Genomic DNA, 18,687 nt, shown 5'->3' on the forward strand with positions numbered 1-18,687 from the left:
AACAAAGACAAATTTAGTAAGTACAACATTTATACGTCGTATCAAAAATATTTCCGACTTTGTAAGGTTTCAGAGGGGATGCGGATCAATGCATTCGGTCTTTTTTTTTTTAAAGTATAGATGATTGTATTAGTCTTGATATCAGTTGGAATTGTTGAGTCTAAAACTAACACGTACAGTTAATAAAACCTGTACCTGTATATACTAACGTATATCCACAACAACTACAAATTATATAAACTTGATAAACATGTTTCTCCATTTGAGCTATGTTTTATCTTTTCAATTTTAGCATATAATTAGGACGTGTTATGACTTCCAATAAGGCGACTAACAACTACAGTTCAAATGAAATGGATGTATTATAGTTATATTTTTGACCATTCTTTGTCGTCAGTTTGATTTGATATTTGTTTACCGGATTCATAGTAACCTTTTAAAAATACAACTTTTGTAACTACTTTGTACACTACCGATGTATATGATTGCTGCCATTTTGTGTATTTAACCAAGTTTTTGATTTCGACCATTTTGTTTTAGTTTTGAATGATGAGTTAAGCCAGAAAGCTCTCATACTTGGTTGCATTGTTACAAATGTAGCCATTGTGTTTATGTGACCATAATGTGCCGTTCATTTTGACTGACGGAGTTTTTGTTGTTGGCAGTTGTATTCCAAGTATAAAGCAAAAGAAGAAAGACACTTCAGTACGTAGTAGCAATCTTGTATAAGTCATATTTATTTGTGGATAATTTTTTTGATAACTGTATATCAAGAATCGGCAAAATAGAAATGATAACTCATTTTATAAATAGCACAGAATAACATTTACACCAATATAAAACAACACAATTCTGTATTAAGAATGTATATGAAACTGTTTACAATATAACTTCTAAAACGAGATATTTAAAAAAATATATATATACGAGGTATATGCATATGCTGCTTCATACACAGTTTGTGAGTTCTTGACAAAGCCATTTGCTAATTACATCTTGATAATTTCTCATCCATGCTATATTTCCTCTTATGCTTTCCAATGCTTGTTCTCGTGCTCTTTCTCCCGCACCAGCATCCGGATAAAGTTTGAAAAATGCCTCAACCTAAAACACAAGACCGTATCAGGTTTACATGAAAATGGACTGATGCAGTTGTATGTCCTATATAAGCAAAACATTTGAAGTTGCAAATATATAGACAATTAAAATCAAAACATGTTGACTGACAATTGCTGATTTACTCATTTATTTCGAGAGATCAAGTGTATATCCCTTTTAAAGGTTAAGAGAACAAACGGTAAAGTTATATAAAAGCCATTTTAATAAAAGTGGATATATTAGAAGAAGTTTGATAAAGAAGTCAAGTGAATACTGGTAAATAAATTAGATGGTGTCGGATGGTGTGACACTTAGTTTGTTGTTTCAAAATAATGTATATTCGATTCGTTATCCCTTTCAATGTTGCATGCAACGGTATGAAACAATGATCAAAATTTATCATTTTATTAAATAAAAGCAACAGAAGTATACCGAAAGTCATTATTCGATTGAGAGAAAAAACAAATCAGGGTTACAAACTAAAACTTGAGATAAGTACATCAACTATAAGATTAAAAACAACAGAAACACTGAAGTGCAACAAAAACCAAAAACGACAATTTAACACACACACACGCACACAGAGAAATGAACTTTAAGATAATAATCATTTTCCTGACTTCGTATAGTTAATAGTTAAAACGCTACACTCGCAGTGCAACATATTTCGCTGGTTCAATCAAATATTTGGAACCTTTATCAACTACTGGTGTCGTTATTTATTAATTACGTTGATTTAAAAAAAAAGTTGTTTCTAGCTTAAAGTTTAAATATAAATTTACCTCTTTCAGATGAAACTCTGTATTAAAATATATAATAATTGATGGTATCAACCTTCCTAGAGACCTTGAGAACACTGTAAATCTGAAATAAATAATGGCAGTTCAAAATGACAACAGTCAATTGAGATAGATACTTTTTTTTGAAAAAAGTTGTGGTATCATATACATAAGAGTTGACAAGAAAGGGTTTAAAATAAATAAATAAAAACAAAATGAATCATGACTTTTAGTTCAGTAAAATGTGGTAAAATTTTAATAAAAACTCAAATACTCGTTAGAACATTTTTTATGTAAAATTTCTTAGAAATCATTAATGAAACGCTAAGTCTTGATTTTTTTTTTATTTTGAAGCAAGTTTACAGTATGCATTCAACTAGAATAATCCAAGTCACATTTAGTGTATCCATCTAAGTAAATCCCTACTGATTAATAAATGAGTACAACGAAGTATCAAGTTACCCTTCCGGAGCACCTGAGATCACCCCTAGTTTTTGGTGGGGTTCGTGTTGTTTATTCTTTAGTTTTCTATGTTGTGTCATGTGTACTATTGCTTTTCTGTTTGTTTTTTTTCATTTTTAGCCATGGCGTTGTCAGTTTGTTTTAGATTTACGAGTTTGACTGTCCCTTTGGCATCTTTGGTCCCTCTCTTTTTTTAATCTTATTAGAAAGAAGTAAAAATCACAAAAAACTTAACTTCGAGGAAAATCCCTAGTCAAATGGCAAAATCAAAAATTCAAACGAATACACTACAACTGTCATATTCTTGATTATTCATGCGATCCCTGGTTTCAAAATCATTTGTTAAACTAAACAGCCTTAAACCATGTAAATGAATCTCTGCAAATGTTTGTTTTGTTAAAATGAAGCATTATTCATGTTCATACCGTTACTAGAGCTTAAATATGCATATCCATGCTTTACTATATCTATTTACTCGAGTTTCTTAAATATGTTCGGTCTTAAATAATAACATAATTATGATATGCCTGGTGACTTGTTGGCTATCCACAGATATTTTGAGTAAAAAGACAAAACTAACGGTCACATTGTATTCGATTACAGCATATCTTCCTCGATGTATCTTCATGAATCAACGTATATATGTTATATTAAATGCCGTTGTAGTTTAGTTTTAATGGGTTTATCATATTCCTGTAATATAAATGCGAAAATGAGACTTAATCGCATATTTCAGTGTTTTAAAATCACTATTGTTTGTTTCTTCTGTAAATGAAAACTTTTGAATTACCTTTGTACCAAATATTCCCAGTTTGATCTCACCCAGTCCCAAGCTAAACTTCTTCCAATGGGATTACGTGATATATAGGTTATAACATTAAAAAAATCTTGCGCTTTTACTTTCGTTTCATCTTTAGCATATTCCAGATATCTATAATAATGACAAAATAATCGATTATATATTCAGGTTTTCATGGAGGTATTTAAATGCATTACACATAAGATTTATCCTATTATAAATTTGATGCAACATAAAAGTAAGTCATAGTTGTATTTGATGCTGAGTTGTAACTTGTAATCGATTATTGTAAAAAAAAAATACACATTTAATTTTTAATACGTTTGTTATATTAGTCCTACCAAGGAGGTTATGTGTTCATCATATAACCTCCTTGGTCCTATTTTATAAACACATGAATGTTGTAGTCAAATTGCAATTGGAAATCGAAAATCAACCACTGTTTTCGTTTGGAGTCGTGTTTCTAAATCTTTATTTCTTCTATGTAGTGCTTTATATATGGTGTTTTATGTTCATGAACTATTTGCTACTAGACGGCAAGCATCCAACAGTAATTAATTGAATCATATATTTTTTTACTCTTCTTTCTGTATCTACTTTTTACTGAAATGTATTCTGTTTTGAAATACAGAATAAAAGGATATCAAACTGATATCAAAAATTGTAATCGACAAATCTATGTAGGCATATGTTCAATGTGTCATTGCTCCGATTAAATTTATCATTTTGTTATTTTGCAAGTTCCTATAACAGTTTAATAAATTTGAGAAAGGAAATGGTGAACTTTCATCCTATTAAAATACAGGGTTTTTTTTCCGTCTCCGTGATCGTTTAGTTGTCTGCTGGATACGATTGTAAAATTGATGACGGAAGAAAATAAATAAAAACAAAAACTGTCAAAATTTTGGACAGTACTAGACCTCATTTAACCATCTAATCCCTCAGGGTATATATCAGACGCTCAATCAAGGACAAAAATAACCCAAAGAAAAACATAATTTCCAACAAACCCTTTCTAAAAAAATATTAATTATTATATATAAGTAGCTTGTGAAATTCCATTTCACGTACATTGGATTGAGACTTGGTTTACAAATGTGAATACATGAACTTCTAATTTATAAATGAAGGCAACAGTAGTATACTGCTGTTAGAAAATCATAAATCGATCGAGAAAAAAAACCGAACTAAAACTGAGGGAAACACATCAAATATAAGTGAAGAACTACGACACAACAGAAACGAACAAAAAAATAACAATTGCCATTTTCCAGACTTGGTACAGGACATTTTAAGAAGAAAAAAAATGGTGGTGTGAACCTGGTTTTGTGGCTAGTCAAACCTACCGTTTATATGGCAATGTTAAATATAACATTTAAATAAAACATGACAGAAATCAAATCAAATTAATAAGAGAACAAATAGGACAGAGAAACAGACGATTGATAGCTAACAAAAGGTACCATGTTTCAAATTCAATACGCTATGAATAAACTCTTACATATGTGTATTTGTATGCATCATATTTTTTTTTGGGACGGGTAGCCTTATTTTTTTTTTTTTTGATGATTTTCCAAACTAAAAAACAAAATAATAACGATTGAATGTTCTTGGTAAACCAGAACATGGTTTACCTTCTTAGTAGCCAAACAGAGCGGGTACGAGACAACCCATACAGTAACTTAATCTTTTCTTGTGGAACAGTTTCTCTGGTGTATTTATCCCACATAAAATTCCAATCTTCTTCTGAATCACTGCCTTGTATTCCATAATTATACACTAGAGAGCGCAGATTTGGTGGAACACTGAAAATAAAATAGTTATTTAGTTGCAATTAATATAAAATGGTATAAAAATATTTCTGACATAATATAACAGTACCATTATCATTACAAGTGACATGATAAATCAATAATGATAAAGATACATATGTAATATCATAATTATTTTGTGAATACATTTAAATTGATAATATATCACACTTTTGCCTACCTTACTCCGTTTTCTATCCAGTTTCTAAACTTTTCAGTTGCATTCCGTAAACAATGCTGGTCACCCAATCTGCATGCTAATTCAATTATATTAGATCTCATTAATCTGAAATAAACAGTTAATATTAGAGTTGAAGTTATTTATTAATTCCTATTTGTTACATATTTTGTTATATTTGATATTTTTTTTTAATAATTTTTCTTCATAATTATGTTCATAATATTATGTTCTCCTCAACATAGAAAATTTAGACAAAAAATAAGTAGGAATAATTTTGTTTTGACTTACTTTTCTAAATGGTTTCCATCGTCCTGCCATCCAATGGCGTCCATGACTGGTTTGACTTTTCTCAAAATATATATCTGAAATCGAGTAATTTTGAAAAAATAAGATTTTTTTTAATTCTGTTATTCGGCAGATATAGAAATAACCAATATTAAAGATTTAAATCAGAATATCAAACAAAAAAAATATCAGTTTAATATATCATATGCAATGTACTAAATACTAAATATGGAAACCAAACATGTTCCATCTGCAATACAGCCTGAATAAAATAGGAATACGTGGTACCATACACAGGTTTTGCTTTACGTGAATATTTACGCATGAACTTTTACATCGTGTTTTCATTTTTTGCATATTCAAATATCGTAATTTGGGAATTACTGATACTTAGTAGGGTTACACAAACATTAAGCAGTATATTAAAGTATGAAGCATGTACAACGTTGCTTAAACTTTGAAAATACATACAAAAATTGTATATACGTTCATTATTCTTTTTTTATGTGTTTTCGTCATTTGATTTTGCCATGTAATATGGAATTTCTGATTGGATTTTCCTCTGAGTTCAGTATTTTTGTGATTTTACTTTTTTTTTTTTATAACATACCCTCATATTAGAATAGTCACCGCCTAACTCAAACATATGAGTGATATAACTCAGGACTGAGTATGCACTTTCCCAAGGTAGATGTCCCATTTCTTTATTTAAAAACCGTGTTAGACCTAAGGCCAAATCATAATTGAGGTATCCTCCACGTGCTAAATTGAAGGCATCGTTGATTAATCCTGATTTTTCCACATCCCGCATAATCTAAAACACAAATACAAAACATCTTCAAAGTCAAACTACCAAAAACACAAATGATTGCAAACAAATAAAAGGACGGAAAAAAAAAGTTTTTTGGGGGGTCTAAATGAACAGTATATACATAAAATTACCTTATGTCATATGAGATGGAAAACAAAATTACAAAGAATATTTTTTCTTCAAAAAATATTTGATGTGTAATTTAACTTGTGTTTGACAATATATTTAGTCTTTTTAATTGTCCCTTGAACTAACTGTCAGTTATTTGTTTTAAATTAGAAAGTCCCAGACGACAAGGTATAGAAATAGAAAATGGTAAATAATTACACTAGGATTCATTTCGAGTTGATTTGCTATAGATTTCCAAATGTTGTCAGGATACAATACTCTGTAAAATCCAGTTTGATTAACATTGAACTTGATCCAACCATTTGTCAAGTTCGCTGGAACATCGAATGTTTTCTCTGAAACAAAGAAAAAAAAAACTTTATTTTATTTTAATTTTTTTATGCGCTGTTTTAATCAACATATTTACTGAGGAAACAAAATTTAAATATATGGGCTGTTATGTCAGTAAAACCCATGACGAAGGCGCAATTCTGTACACATCAAAGTTTTTCAGTATTTTGCATTTTCAAATATTCATGCATCGGCTGATATCTTATAAAAAAGAAGATGTGATATGATTGCCGATGAGACAACTATCCACAAAAGACCAAAATGACAGACATTAAAAACTATAGGTAACCGTACGGCCTTCAACAATGAGAAAAGCCCATACCGCATAGTCAGCTATAAAAGAGGGACGAAAGATACCAAAGGGACAGCCAAACTTTGTAATCTAAAACAAACTGACAACTCCTGGCTACAAATGAAAAAGACAAACAGACAAACAATAGTACATATAACACAACATAGAAAACGAAAGAATAAACAACACGAACTCCACCAAAAACTAGGGGTGACCTTAGGTGCTCCGGAAGGGTAAGCTGATCTGGTAAATAGTCCGGTAGGTCACATTCATGAAGAGGAAGGGGATTGTAGTTACGACGTAAGGAACATATCCGATATCATTTGTGAAACGGTTTTTCCATAACGGTCAACCAACTCGTGATGGCGTCCGTAAAATTAACGAGGGGATAATTTCATCTTAACCAGTCGTAACTCTTAGTTTAATAGCTTCCTTGGGAGTAGCAACCCTCTATCAAGAAAATCATGATAGCGAATGTAAGCACGGGAATATCGTATCAATTGGGAGATAAATACCCTTTATGGAGTTTCTGCTGGAATGTTGCTACTTAGAAATGGAAAGTTCACAATTGGAAAATTGAACTCCGCTCTTTTGTCGTAAAGTTTTGTTTTCAACCAACTCTATCAATTTGTCTTTTAGTTTGGAATGTGGAATACTTGTGTAAAGAGTAGAAAAGTCAAATGTTTTAATACTGTTACAAGATGAAAGAGAGTTAGATTGTATGAACTCTAAAAGATCTTTGGAATTTTTAAGTATCCACATCTGATTCACGCCACCTCTAGAATAGGTGGTTTCACAATAAATTTGAAGCCCATCTTTGATTGCGGATAAAATAGATGTTTATAATTTAGAAAGATGGTTCGTGGAGCACTTGGAAGACCCAGCAGTATACCGTTGTTTGTAGTTTAGGTATCCAAAACAGTGATGGAAGATTCAGTTCTTCATCTTTGGTTGAAATTCAAAAGGAACATAGAACAGACCTATGATTATCCAGGATTTCCTCTTTGGTAAGTGTCATGAGGGTATATGTTGATCATAAGTTTATGACAATGTAAAACAATTCAAACGAGAAAACTTACGGCCTCACTTATATGAAAAAAATGAACGAAAAACAAATATGTAACACATAAACAAACGACAACCACTGAATTACAGGCTCCTGACTTGGAACAGGCACATACATACATAATGTGGCGGTTTAAGCATGTTAGTGTGATCCAAACCCTCTCCCTAACCTGGGACAGCGGTATTATAGTAAAATTATAAAACGAGCTTTAAAAATCAGTTGAAAAATGCTTAACTCATCATATGGATTCATTTTTCGTTTTCACTGCTCTTCAACTTTGTACAAATGTATTTTAATAAATATGACAGATGTTGTTTGGCCAATGTTAATTAATCAACTAATCGCTTGAATATTTGCTTAATATCCAGTGGCAAATACATTATAAAGACATGAAGACGTGATGAAATTAACAATTAGTCTAGTTGATCTGCATTAGGTTAACTGCAATCAGCTTTGCATTCTCATAACATGCAGTTTCAGATTGTACGCCTACAAACCAACCAAAACGTCTACTTTTTTTAAACATCCTGCCTTTTCGACCCCCCTCCTTCCTTTTTTTATAACGGCAGGTCAAACGCAAGATTTGAGACCTCATTGAGACTACGATTTCCTTATTCCTTCAGTCAGTTTTCTTTCTAACTCTAAAAAGTAAAATCACAAAAATACTGAACCCTGAGGAAAATCAATTAGGAAAGTCCATAATCACATGGCAAAATCAAATAACAAAACGCATCAAAAACGAATGGACAAGAACTGTCATATTCCTGACTTGGTACAGGCATTTTCAAATGTAGAAAATGGTGGATTAAACCTGGTTCTATTGCGCTAACCCTCTCACTTTAATAACAGTCTCATCAAATTCCGTTATATTTACATGATGCGTTAAATAAACAGTCACAATTAATAAAATAGTCAAAATAGTATCATATTCAAAACAGTGTGGTCCTGGCCATTGAATGACGACCTAAATTATCCCATTGACTGGGACAGATTAGGTGAACGTTTGTCTGTAACGACCATTGATCACTTCTTACCTATTATAGAATTTAAACTGTGGGGTCACCAAATGTTCTAAACGCCTTTAATAATAAAATAATTCGAAAAATTATTCAAGAATAACCTTTATGTTTTGATTTATATTATTGATATAAATCAACACATCGTATTATTCCGGATTCGTTTTTCGAATTGCTTTATTTTAGGTGTTGAGAACCTTTGGTGACCCCACAGATTCAGTGTCTTAAACAAGTACATAGTGAGCAGTGATTGTTACCGACAAACATTCACCTAATCTGTCCCAGTCAATGGGATAATTTAGGTCGTCAATCAATGGCTAGGACCACACTGTTTTGAATATGATTCTATGGGTACATCAGTCATCATCGTATAACAATTTTAAAAGGGGACAATTTAACCCAACACAGAAACATCTTCTATCTACGAACACATTAATTGATTTGAGTGTCTGACGTCAGAATTGTATACGTCACATAACTTTGTCGTTCAATGTACATACAAACAGTTTTAAAATTTACATAGGGAATGTAAGCATACAGGGTTAAAAAAATCAAAAGTATGTAAGAATAAATTACAGAAATAGACCGATATTAAAACTAGTCCAAAAGATATAGGTAGAATTTATGAGAATCCAAAAATAGTTCATACCACTACGTGATTGAATGATTTTGACGTTTGTGGTTCAACGTTTATAGTAATTCATAATAGAAATATATCATAATGACATAAAATAGACCAATATAATACTGACGGGATCTTTTAAATTACAGAGCCACGTAGTAAGAAGAAAAGAAATACAAAAAGTCGCATATACAAAACAAACCACAAAAAAATGAAAGCCAATACAAACACATTGACGAGATGTATAAGTACCGAGCCACGTCAAACTAATATCACATAAAACCATTCAACAGTAAAAGTAATATTAATACTAGAACAAAGACAAATGAAAGAACAATAAAACATGTTGTTAAGATGATAAACAACATCAGTACGCAGAACCTATACATCAAGACCATCGTGTAATATTTGAGAAGTTGAAACGGAATATTTATCAACAAGGTCTTGATACCTTCCGATGAACTTTTTTTAGAAAAAGGACGAGACGTTCTTTGACATATCCCTGGTTCATCAACTTTCTTCTCAGACACTGATGACGTTTTACAAAGTCTGAGTAGGAGCTGCAAGCTCTTGAAAATCGAATAAGTTGGGAAATATATATCCCATATGCAGGTGAAGTTGGTATATTGCTACTAAGGTGGGGGAAATTTATTATTTCAAAATTAAAATCGACTCGTTTGTCGTAGATTCTGGTACTGAGATGACTGTGTAAGTCAAATTCGAGATATAAGTCTAAAAATGAGGCGGAGGAAGCTGTGTCTGTTGTCTCTTTAATCTCTAGTTCTGGGGGATATATCAATGGAACCCAATCAGAAAAGTTCGGATTGTTTATGGAAAGAACATCATCAATATATCTTAAAGTGAAATTAAATAATCTGGCTTCTTTGATCCTCTTGTTTTTGACAAGTGTCTGGAGGAACTCCGATTCATAAGAAAATAAGAAGAGGTCGGCAAGAGGCGCAGTTTGTTCCCATAGGAGTGCCGACAATTTGTTAGAAAAGTCTACCTCCAAACTCAACAAATATATTGTCGATAAGAAACTCCAGCATACTGACAACTTGTTCTTCTGTGTAGCATGTACGGTAAAGTTTAGTCATCACTAAACATTTATACATTTAGATTATCTTATATCAACACAACCATTTAATCATACTTGATGAACTTAAATAACTTTCACTATAAAAGGGGATGTGAGGCATATGTCAGTTAATCTGTTAGCACTTGTATACAAGTACACATGTAGTACTGGTCATTGGCCTTTTATTTGAATACACGTTTTATGACATAATTAACAGATGTACTCTTACCGTCTTCTCTGTTCATCCACACATTACCGCTATGTCCATCACTGGTCACGTAATCTAAGAAGACATGCCACCTATATCTGTTAGAAATAGATCGAGATGTGTTAAACGTTAAAAAGCAGCTAATGGTCAGATAGTGAATCAAGTTTTGATATATTGTAACTTTTGAATGTTTAAATATTACAGCCGATCGATTGAGTGTGGAGGTAACGGTAATACCTTATGGTTAGCTTGCTTGTTAGCTAAACCATGAAATCATTATTAGATAAGGTATACTTCCCATCTTTCGAAGTAGCCTACAGGCATATAGATTGGTTATCTGTTGGGCTCGTTAACTCTTAAAGGAGGGTAATTTATTTAACCTAATAATGACTTCACTGTTCAGCTAGCAAGCAAGCTAACCAAAGATATAACCTTTACCTACACACTCTATACAATCGGATGTAAACAAATTGTACTAAAAGTCGAATGTCTGTATAATTAAAAATATGCAGAACACGATACGTGCTGAACGGAGGGATAAGAATATTATGAACATAGTCTTGTGTACCAATTATCATTATAATTACTGATTATTTAGAAGATTACTGCTGTTGAACGTCCAGTTGCCGTTGAAAATAGAAATTGCAAGCCTAGAAGAAAAATGTTCATGTGATATACTGGGAACATAATTTCGATCCATATGAGGATACAATACATGACCGCCAGCACTCGGCGAAAGCATGCTACGATTAGACCACAGAAGACGTAACTGGATACTGTCTATTGAGATAAAATTTGTTAAGTTTGCAGCTAAATTGAAAATTACTTGTAAACCACCGTTTACTAATTATACAAACACATACTACTAGTTGTATTTGATATACAATAATTAGCTAAAATCATGCAGTTCAGCGTCATGCAACTACTACACAAGCTTTCTCCAAAACAATGAATTACAAAAGTTAAGTTATTTTTATCATAAAGGTTGTTTTTTCTGCAGTCGGCAAGCGCAAACCTTACATATTATTTTTATTCTCAAGTCCTTTGATATTCATGTTCCTATATATTTTAGTGTTTGCTTTGTTTTGTCAAAGGTTTTACAAATAGCATACCAGCATACAAGATGTTGTTATTTCAAAAACAAGCAGGGCAGTAATTAATGTCACACGTGTATTATAAACTTTTATACTGAACTAAAACGTAAGCCTTTAGTCTGTCAGACCAAGGATGAGCACATTTATTTTTGATTCTCCAAAATGAAGCTTGACATGTATGTTTGTTTGTCTCTGTCACTTTACATCCCCCTCTCGCAACAAACACACACTTCTGATAATTTGTGAATATAGTATCCACTGTTACAAATAAATAATTAATAATGAAGTATAATAACTACCTATATTCCGATTCATTTTCATCATAAATAGTATTTATATCTGCGAGAAATCTTTTCTGTACAGCCTTCACAGTAGTTTTACTTTCAGTGCTAGTTATGGTTATATTTATGTACGGGAAACCCATCTGTCTAGTCCATGTGTCCATCATAGCTTTAACCGTAAGATTAGGTTCTACCTGTTATAACACTTATAGTATCAGAATAGCAAAGATAGTTGAATTGTACTGAATACAAGATTGAGTTTTTCACGATTCAGTGAGGATCCAGAAACTTTCACAAGTTGGGGCCAACTGACTGTCTAAGAGGGGGCACACTCCCGTCACGTTTGAGTGATTCCCATATAACCAAATTTTTTTTCCACAGAAGAGGGGGTCCAGGGCCCTGGCCCCCTCTAAATCCACCACTGCACTTTTAAAATAACTGTCAGAATTTCTTTAACAATATACAATTATGATGAAGGATGTTAAAAAATCACTAAGATTTTTATTTTGATGGTAAAACGAGAAATACGAAACAAGTCTTAAATGAGATCGATTTGGGAAAACAGTTTTTTAAATTGATTACAACGACTTATTATACATCAACTTACGTTACCGAGCTTTGCCCATAAGTCGTTGGTTTTAGCGTTTGACCACTCAAATCCTTTTAAATATTTCTAAAAAAAAAAAGAAAAAATTGTATAAACCATAATGCTTTGCATAAAACAGAGTTAAAACATACACCAACAATTAATAGATGAAAATTCTGATGCCTAGCTTTTTTCAACACATTTCTGTATTTATGGCTTGTGAAGTAAAAAAAACAAAAACCTCAAAGTTAGTGAAAATACTATAGTGCCAATAACAACTCTGATAAAGAACAAATAGTTTAGTTAATATAAAAAAGATGTGGTATGATTGACAACGAGACAACTGTCCACAAGAACATTATTACCTTGAAATTGGTGTTCACCATTTTTTCATCGTCATTTTTTTTTATTGAAATGTTTACATAAAAATAAGCATACCCCGACGCCTTCAAAGAATCGTTCTCGTCCCATGACAGACTCCAACATCCGAATAACAGATGATCCCTGATAAAAGATAAGGAGAAATAAACCAATAAAAACCAAATTTTTAGTATAAACATAAAGATGATGAAAAGAACAAAATTTATAAATATTACTGGATTAATTGCTTCTTACTCATAGCATCCATATATTTGCTTTTAAATAACTCAAATATATCATGTATATACTTCGCACTATGACTATGTGTTCACCACTGACAGACTTTTTTACGAGCTTTCATGTCATTTAAAATATAATCGTTTTTTACGAGCTTTTATGTCATTTAAAATATAATCGCTGTAGACCTAAATAAGGATGTGCGAGTGAACAAATGCATACATGCCTTTTAAAATAGGACACACCTTAAGCTAGCGTGTTTATTGCATATCAAATATAAATTCAACTTATTCATTGTTGTAAAATTGCTCAGGTGTCATTCTTTTAATCTAAAGTTGCTTGCAGAAATCCATGAGTCAAGTATAGAATAAACGGTAGTTCTATCGGAAGAACAGATGAGTAAAACATCAACCCTGATTTATATATTGTTTATTATTTGTTTGGTGATTTTTTTTACCCGAAGCAGTTTATACCATTATTAAGTCAAAATTGACTACAACTTTGTAATGTGCGCTTCGGGGTTTGTTGAATACAATTTTAACAGAACACTTTGTGTTTTAAACAATAAGTTTTTTAGGTGTTACATATTTGTTTTTCGTTCATTATTTTATATAAATAAGGCCATTAGTTTTCTCGTTTGAATTGTTTTACATTGTCATAGCGGGGCATTTTATAGCTGATATACGGTATGGGCTCTGCTCATTGTTGAAGGCTGTACGGAGAACATCGGCCTTTCTGACTAAGATAATATTGATAAGCGATACAGACTCTAAGGTCAAATATGCGCATCACTTGGCATCCGTCGATAAGTACACGGATGGATCAAGTAAGCAAATCAATTACCTTACTGTATGATATACTATCAAACACTTCATTTATCTGGTTAGGATTTTGTACGTTAACAATAATTGGATGAGATGATACTTTAGAATCTGTTGTCATTACTGGTAAGGCATCCTCAGTTGTAAATTGTTCCATCTGCAAAGGATTGACTTTTATTTGGATAAAATAATTGAGTGATAAAAAGAATAAAGTGAGAAGAAATAATACTTTTAAATGAATAAGTAGTAATACAATATATCAAACAAAAAATCTGTTACTGCATACAATGTATAAAATTGAGAATGGAAATTGGGAATGTGTCAAAGAGACAACAACCCGACCATAGAAAAAAACAACAGCAGGTCACCAACAGGTCTTCAATATCATGTGCAAATATTATGGTATATTCTTGATCATGAACTACTTGTATAATTTAATAATGAATTGTGTCGTAAATCGTTAACAAGTATTATCTGTCAGATGTAATTATGTTGGTTTTTTTTTCGGAAACGAGCTAGTCATTTGCTCCAATGACCTTAGTAGTACATGTAGTTCTCTGGATAAATAAATGCGTAAGTCATCTTAAACTGCATGTTGTTTGATTCATAAGACTTTGTTGTACTCTTACCATATCCCATGATGGTCTGAATGAATCCACGCCTATGTACTCTATAAAGCTGGCAAACCCTTCATTTAGCCAGAGATCATCCCACCAGTCCATCGTCACAATATTTCCAAACCACTGAAAAGGAATAAAAGACAATGCATGTACTATTGATACATATATGTATATAATGTTTTTTTTCTTTTATTGTTTTTAATGATGTATTGTAAAATTATTATGTTGATTTTCGTATGCCTTCAACCCCATTGCGGTATAAATGTGCATTTATCCAATAAACATATAACTAGCAAACCGACATTAAAAACACAAGTTCTAATGCACCAGATGCTTATTTCGATAACTTATGTCTCTTCAGTGGCGCCAAAATATTTGAAAGTCGAAAATTCATTCGCGTAAAATAAAACTTTTTGAAAACCAACCTGATGAGATATTTCATGGGCAATAACGACAGCTACTCTCTGTAAATTTGCTGACGATGCTTCATTCGGATCGTACAACATATTAACTTCTCTGTATGTTATAAGTCCCCAATGTTCCATGGCCCCAGATACAAAGTTTGGTATACCAATCATATCTGCAAATAAAAGAAAGCGCCATTTAGAAAGTTAACTATGAAAGATAGATCCTCCTTTCTTGTTTATAAAAAAAAACAAAACAATAAAACATTTTAAACAATCAAAAAGTGCACTTATTGATTGATAGATATAGGAAGATGTGGTGTGAGTGCCAATGAGACAACTCTCCATCCAAATAATAATTTAAAAATTAAACCATTATAGGTTAAAGTACGGCCTTCAACACGGAGCCTTGGCTCACACCGAACAACAAGCTATAAAGGGCCCCAAAATTACTAGTGTAAAACCATTCAAACGGGAAAACCAACGGTCTAACTTATTGATTGATGACTATTTAAGATACGTTTTATTCGAAATCAATTTTGAATTGCAATACAAGCTAAGACTATGTACGCACTCTCTTCGTGAGATATAACACGTAACAATATTTGGTTAAATAACGAATAAACAAAGATACTGGAAACTAAAAATATTTAATAATGAAAAGTATTTTACAGTTAGTTGGAAGATACTGTTTTGATATCACCAATTAGCTAGGAAAATTAACGGTTAATGTATTGTGCCGTTAAATCTTGTTGGGACGAGAATGTCTTTTCTAACATCCCTTTTTATTTATCATGTCCTTACGATACAGAGACATTGACGTTAGTTTAAAAGTTGGAAATTCAAAATTAAGAATGGCAAGACGCGGTGAATTAAAATAATTCTATATCTTTTAATTTAATCAGTTTTTGTTGATTTTTTTCTTCATTTTCTTTACTTTATGCCAATAAACGAAATGAAACTGGAAAACAGACATAATGAACTCATTATTTATCAAACTGAACTTTCATTCATAAGATAAGTACCACCACTGATTAATAATAGAAAACTTCTAATTAGTCTTACTAGTTCGTTCTGAATATGTTATAGATAATGCATATTTGAAGGTTTTTCTTGTCGTAGAACTCACCGAGGGGTGTCAGGATTGGTCAAATGAAAGACCGACCGGAGGGAGGTCTTTCTTTGGCCAATCATGACATCCCGAGGTGTGTTCTACGACAAGAAAAACCTTCAAATATGCATTATCTGACTTATATACCGTCACAAATTATTAATTTTATAAAGATTTGTAAAATTTAGTATCCTTTTTTACCGACAACACTAAAGTGGGATATTCCTTTCTAATGCGTTCAGGTTTTAATACGCCCTGTGGCTCATTTAAAATGTGAAATAAAACTCACTAAATTATTTAGATATAAACCTTTTAAAAAATTGTTATCCATACACAATAAAAATATAACTGCAACTGCATGAAGTAAGACACAAATGTATTGTTACCATCCGATAACGGTGTATGACAAATACAAGACACATTGTAAGTTATTTATTGTACCACTTAGCTTATGGAAAAGGGGGAGGGGGTATGTTTTTTCTATTTGTTATGTTATTTCAATCGCGGAAAAGTTGTTATTTATTTAACCATTTTACTTGAATCGGATGAAAACTTCAGAAAGATTGTCTTTCGAATATCGAATAGCAATACATTTCATTAAAAGATAATCAGGATAAAATTATATACCCTCCTGTAACACAATATTGTGTTTCATATCATTAATTATCAAGGAATATTAATAAGCAAATTTATTAAAAAGGAACCAAACAATTCAATGACAATCATGTACGCTTTGGAACTTAATAACGATCTGTTCAAATATTATAGACATATATCCTGCAGCCAATAAATGACCATGTCTACTGTGAAATAACATGTATCCTTCAGGGGTTAATTGCATAGTTTGACAATTAACCATAGACTAGAATTATTTAACATTCAGACTAATACGTAACCGGACATTAGCTATGGGCCAATGTTTATGGACAACCGGACTATATAAGATCCAGCTTTGGACTTTAAGAGGACAGATTGGTACAAGCTATTGGTACCGGAGATTCCGTCAAGGTCTTCCCCCTCGTGGGTAGGCTGGAACTCATGCGCTTAATATCCGAACGTATTCTATCAGGACTGAACATTTATAAAACTATACGATCACGTGCCCTTGTGAGATATTGAACATTCGAACAATTGAACTTTAAAAACAGTTTGTGAACATTTCAACATTTGAACTTTAGTATCTTTCTTGACTTTGTAATTACTTAATAAAATATATTTATTCTTAATGACTTCGTCACATAAGTCACGTTTTGATGCCGTTTGACCACGATCGACTTGGATTGTTTAAAATAACGCGAAGGAATATTAAAGGTAAGAACTCAGTTACTTTCATTTTTCTTAATGGAAAATCAAGATATTTCTATGTCAGTACAAAAAAAGAAAAGGCTTTTCAAGGGATGGCACACATATTAAGTAAAGTTTTTAATTTTAAAGGGATTGAGTCTGTACTTTTAAAAGGCTTAAATCTGATGTTTTTTTCACGAAATGTGGTTGGCACGATTTTTTTTATTAGGTATTTTTAGGTACTATATATATATAGGTCAATTTAAACATTATGAATACATATTTTTTTTTCATGATATGAATGAAAGGTTATTTTTTTTTGTGTTATTTTTCATGCTGTACGTGTTTTAAAAGGGTTAGGATAGATTAAAATTATGATTCTTCAAAATAAATCGTTTTTTGTGAAGTTTAGAGAAGCTAGTTTTTCGTTTAAAGTAAATATGTAAAAAGGTAAAATGTCTGATACATTAGCATTTTTTCCGTATTTAATGGTGGTTTTTGGTCATATTATGGGTTATTTTTGTGAAGATACATTCAATTATTCTAGAAAATATGTATTTAACGTAAAATAAGTAGAGCACCGGTGTAAATTAAGGTTGATTTAGAACCTTTGGTAGATGAAGTTAAGGGTACATTGAGGATACATTGTTTGCGTATTCTAGCCATTTGATGATTAATGGGTTTATGCAGTTGGGTAGTGTGTATGCACATTTGTTTAGAGAAAACAAATAGTCTATAATTTTAGATTCCAACCCCTTCTTCGGTTGATTAACATAAGTGATGTTAGTAATTAAATGGTGCAAGTTGTTTATGGTGTTAGATTACGCCATATTTACATATTGTTAATAGATTAAGAGAAGTATCTTCATAAAGTAGCACATTAAAGAAAAACATGGATATGTTTGCCCTTAGGGATTTACTA

General features: G+C 31.7%; 1 protein-coding gene across 1 annotated transcript in view; it reads right to left on the reverse strand.

Moving 5' to 3' along the window:
* Window positions 1–785: 785 nt before the first annotated feature.
* The window catches only part of LOC134725483 (glutamyl aminopeptidase-like), a 36,715-nt gene continuing 18,813 nt past the window's right edge, over window positions 786–18,687 (reverse strand). The window contains exons 5-19 of the mRNA XM_063589331.1: window positions 15,392–15,546; window positions 14,976–15,089; window positions 14,369–14,503; window positions 13,367–13,432; window positions 12,950–13,015; window positions 12,361–12,536; window positions 10,989–11,065; window positions 6,554–6,690; window positions 6,026–6,229; window positions 5,419–5,492; window positions 5,131–5,235; window positions 4,773–4,943; window positions 3,130–3,270; window positions 1,881–1,962; window positions 786–1,104 (exon numbers count right to left, since the gene is read on the reverse strand). Coding sequence (XP_063445401.1) covers window positions 949–1,104; window positions 1,881–1,962; window positions 3,130–3,270; window positions 4,773–4,943; window positions 5,131–5,235; window positions 5,419–5,492; window positions 6,026–6,229; window positions 6,554–6,690; window positions 10,989–11,065; window positions 12,361–12,536; window positions 12,950–13,015; window positions 13,367–13,432; window positions 14,369–14,503; window positions 14,976–15,089; window positions 15,392–15,546 — 1,859 coding nt within the window. The 3' untranslated portion in view covers window positions 786–948. The remainder of the gene's footprint in view (window positions 1,105–1,880; window positions 1,963–3,129; window positions 3,271–4,772; window positions 4,944–5,130; window positions 5,236–5,418; window positions 5,493–6,025; window positions 6,230–6,553; window positions 6,691–10,988; window positions 11,066–12,360; window positions 12,537–12,949; window positions 13,016–13,366; window positions 13,433–14,368; window positions 14,504–14,975; window positions 15,090–15,391; window positions 15,547–18,687) is intronic.

The sequence above is a fragment of the Mytilus trossulus genome, chromosome 7 (assembly GCF_036588685.1).
Source record: "Mytilus trossulus isolate FHL-02 chromosome 7, PNRI_Mtr1.1.1.hap1, whole genome shotgun sequence".
NCBI classification, from domain to species: Eukaryota; Metazoa; Mollusca; class Bivalvia; order Mytilida; family Mytilidae; genus Mytilus; species Mytilus trossulus.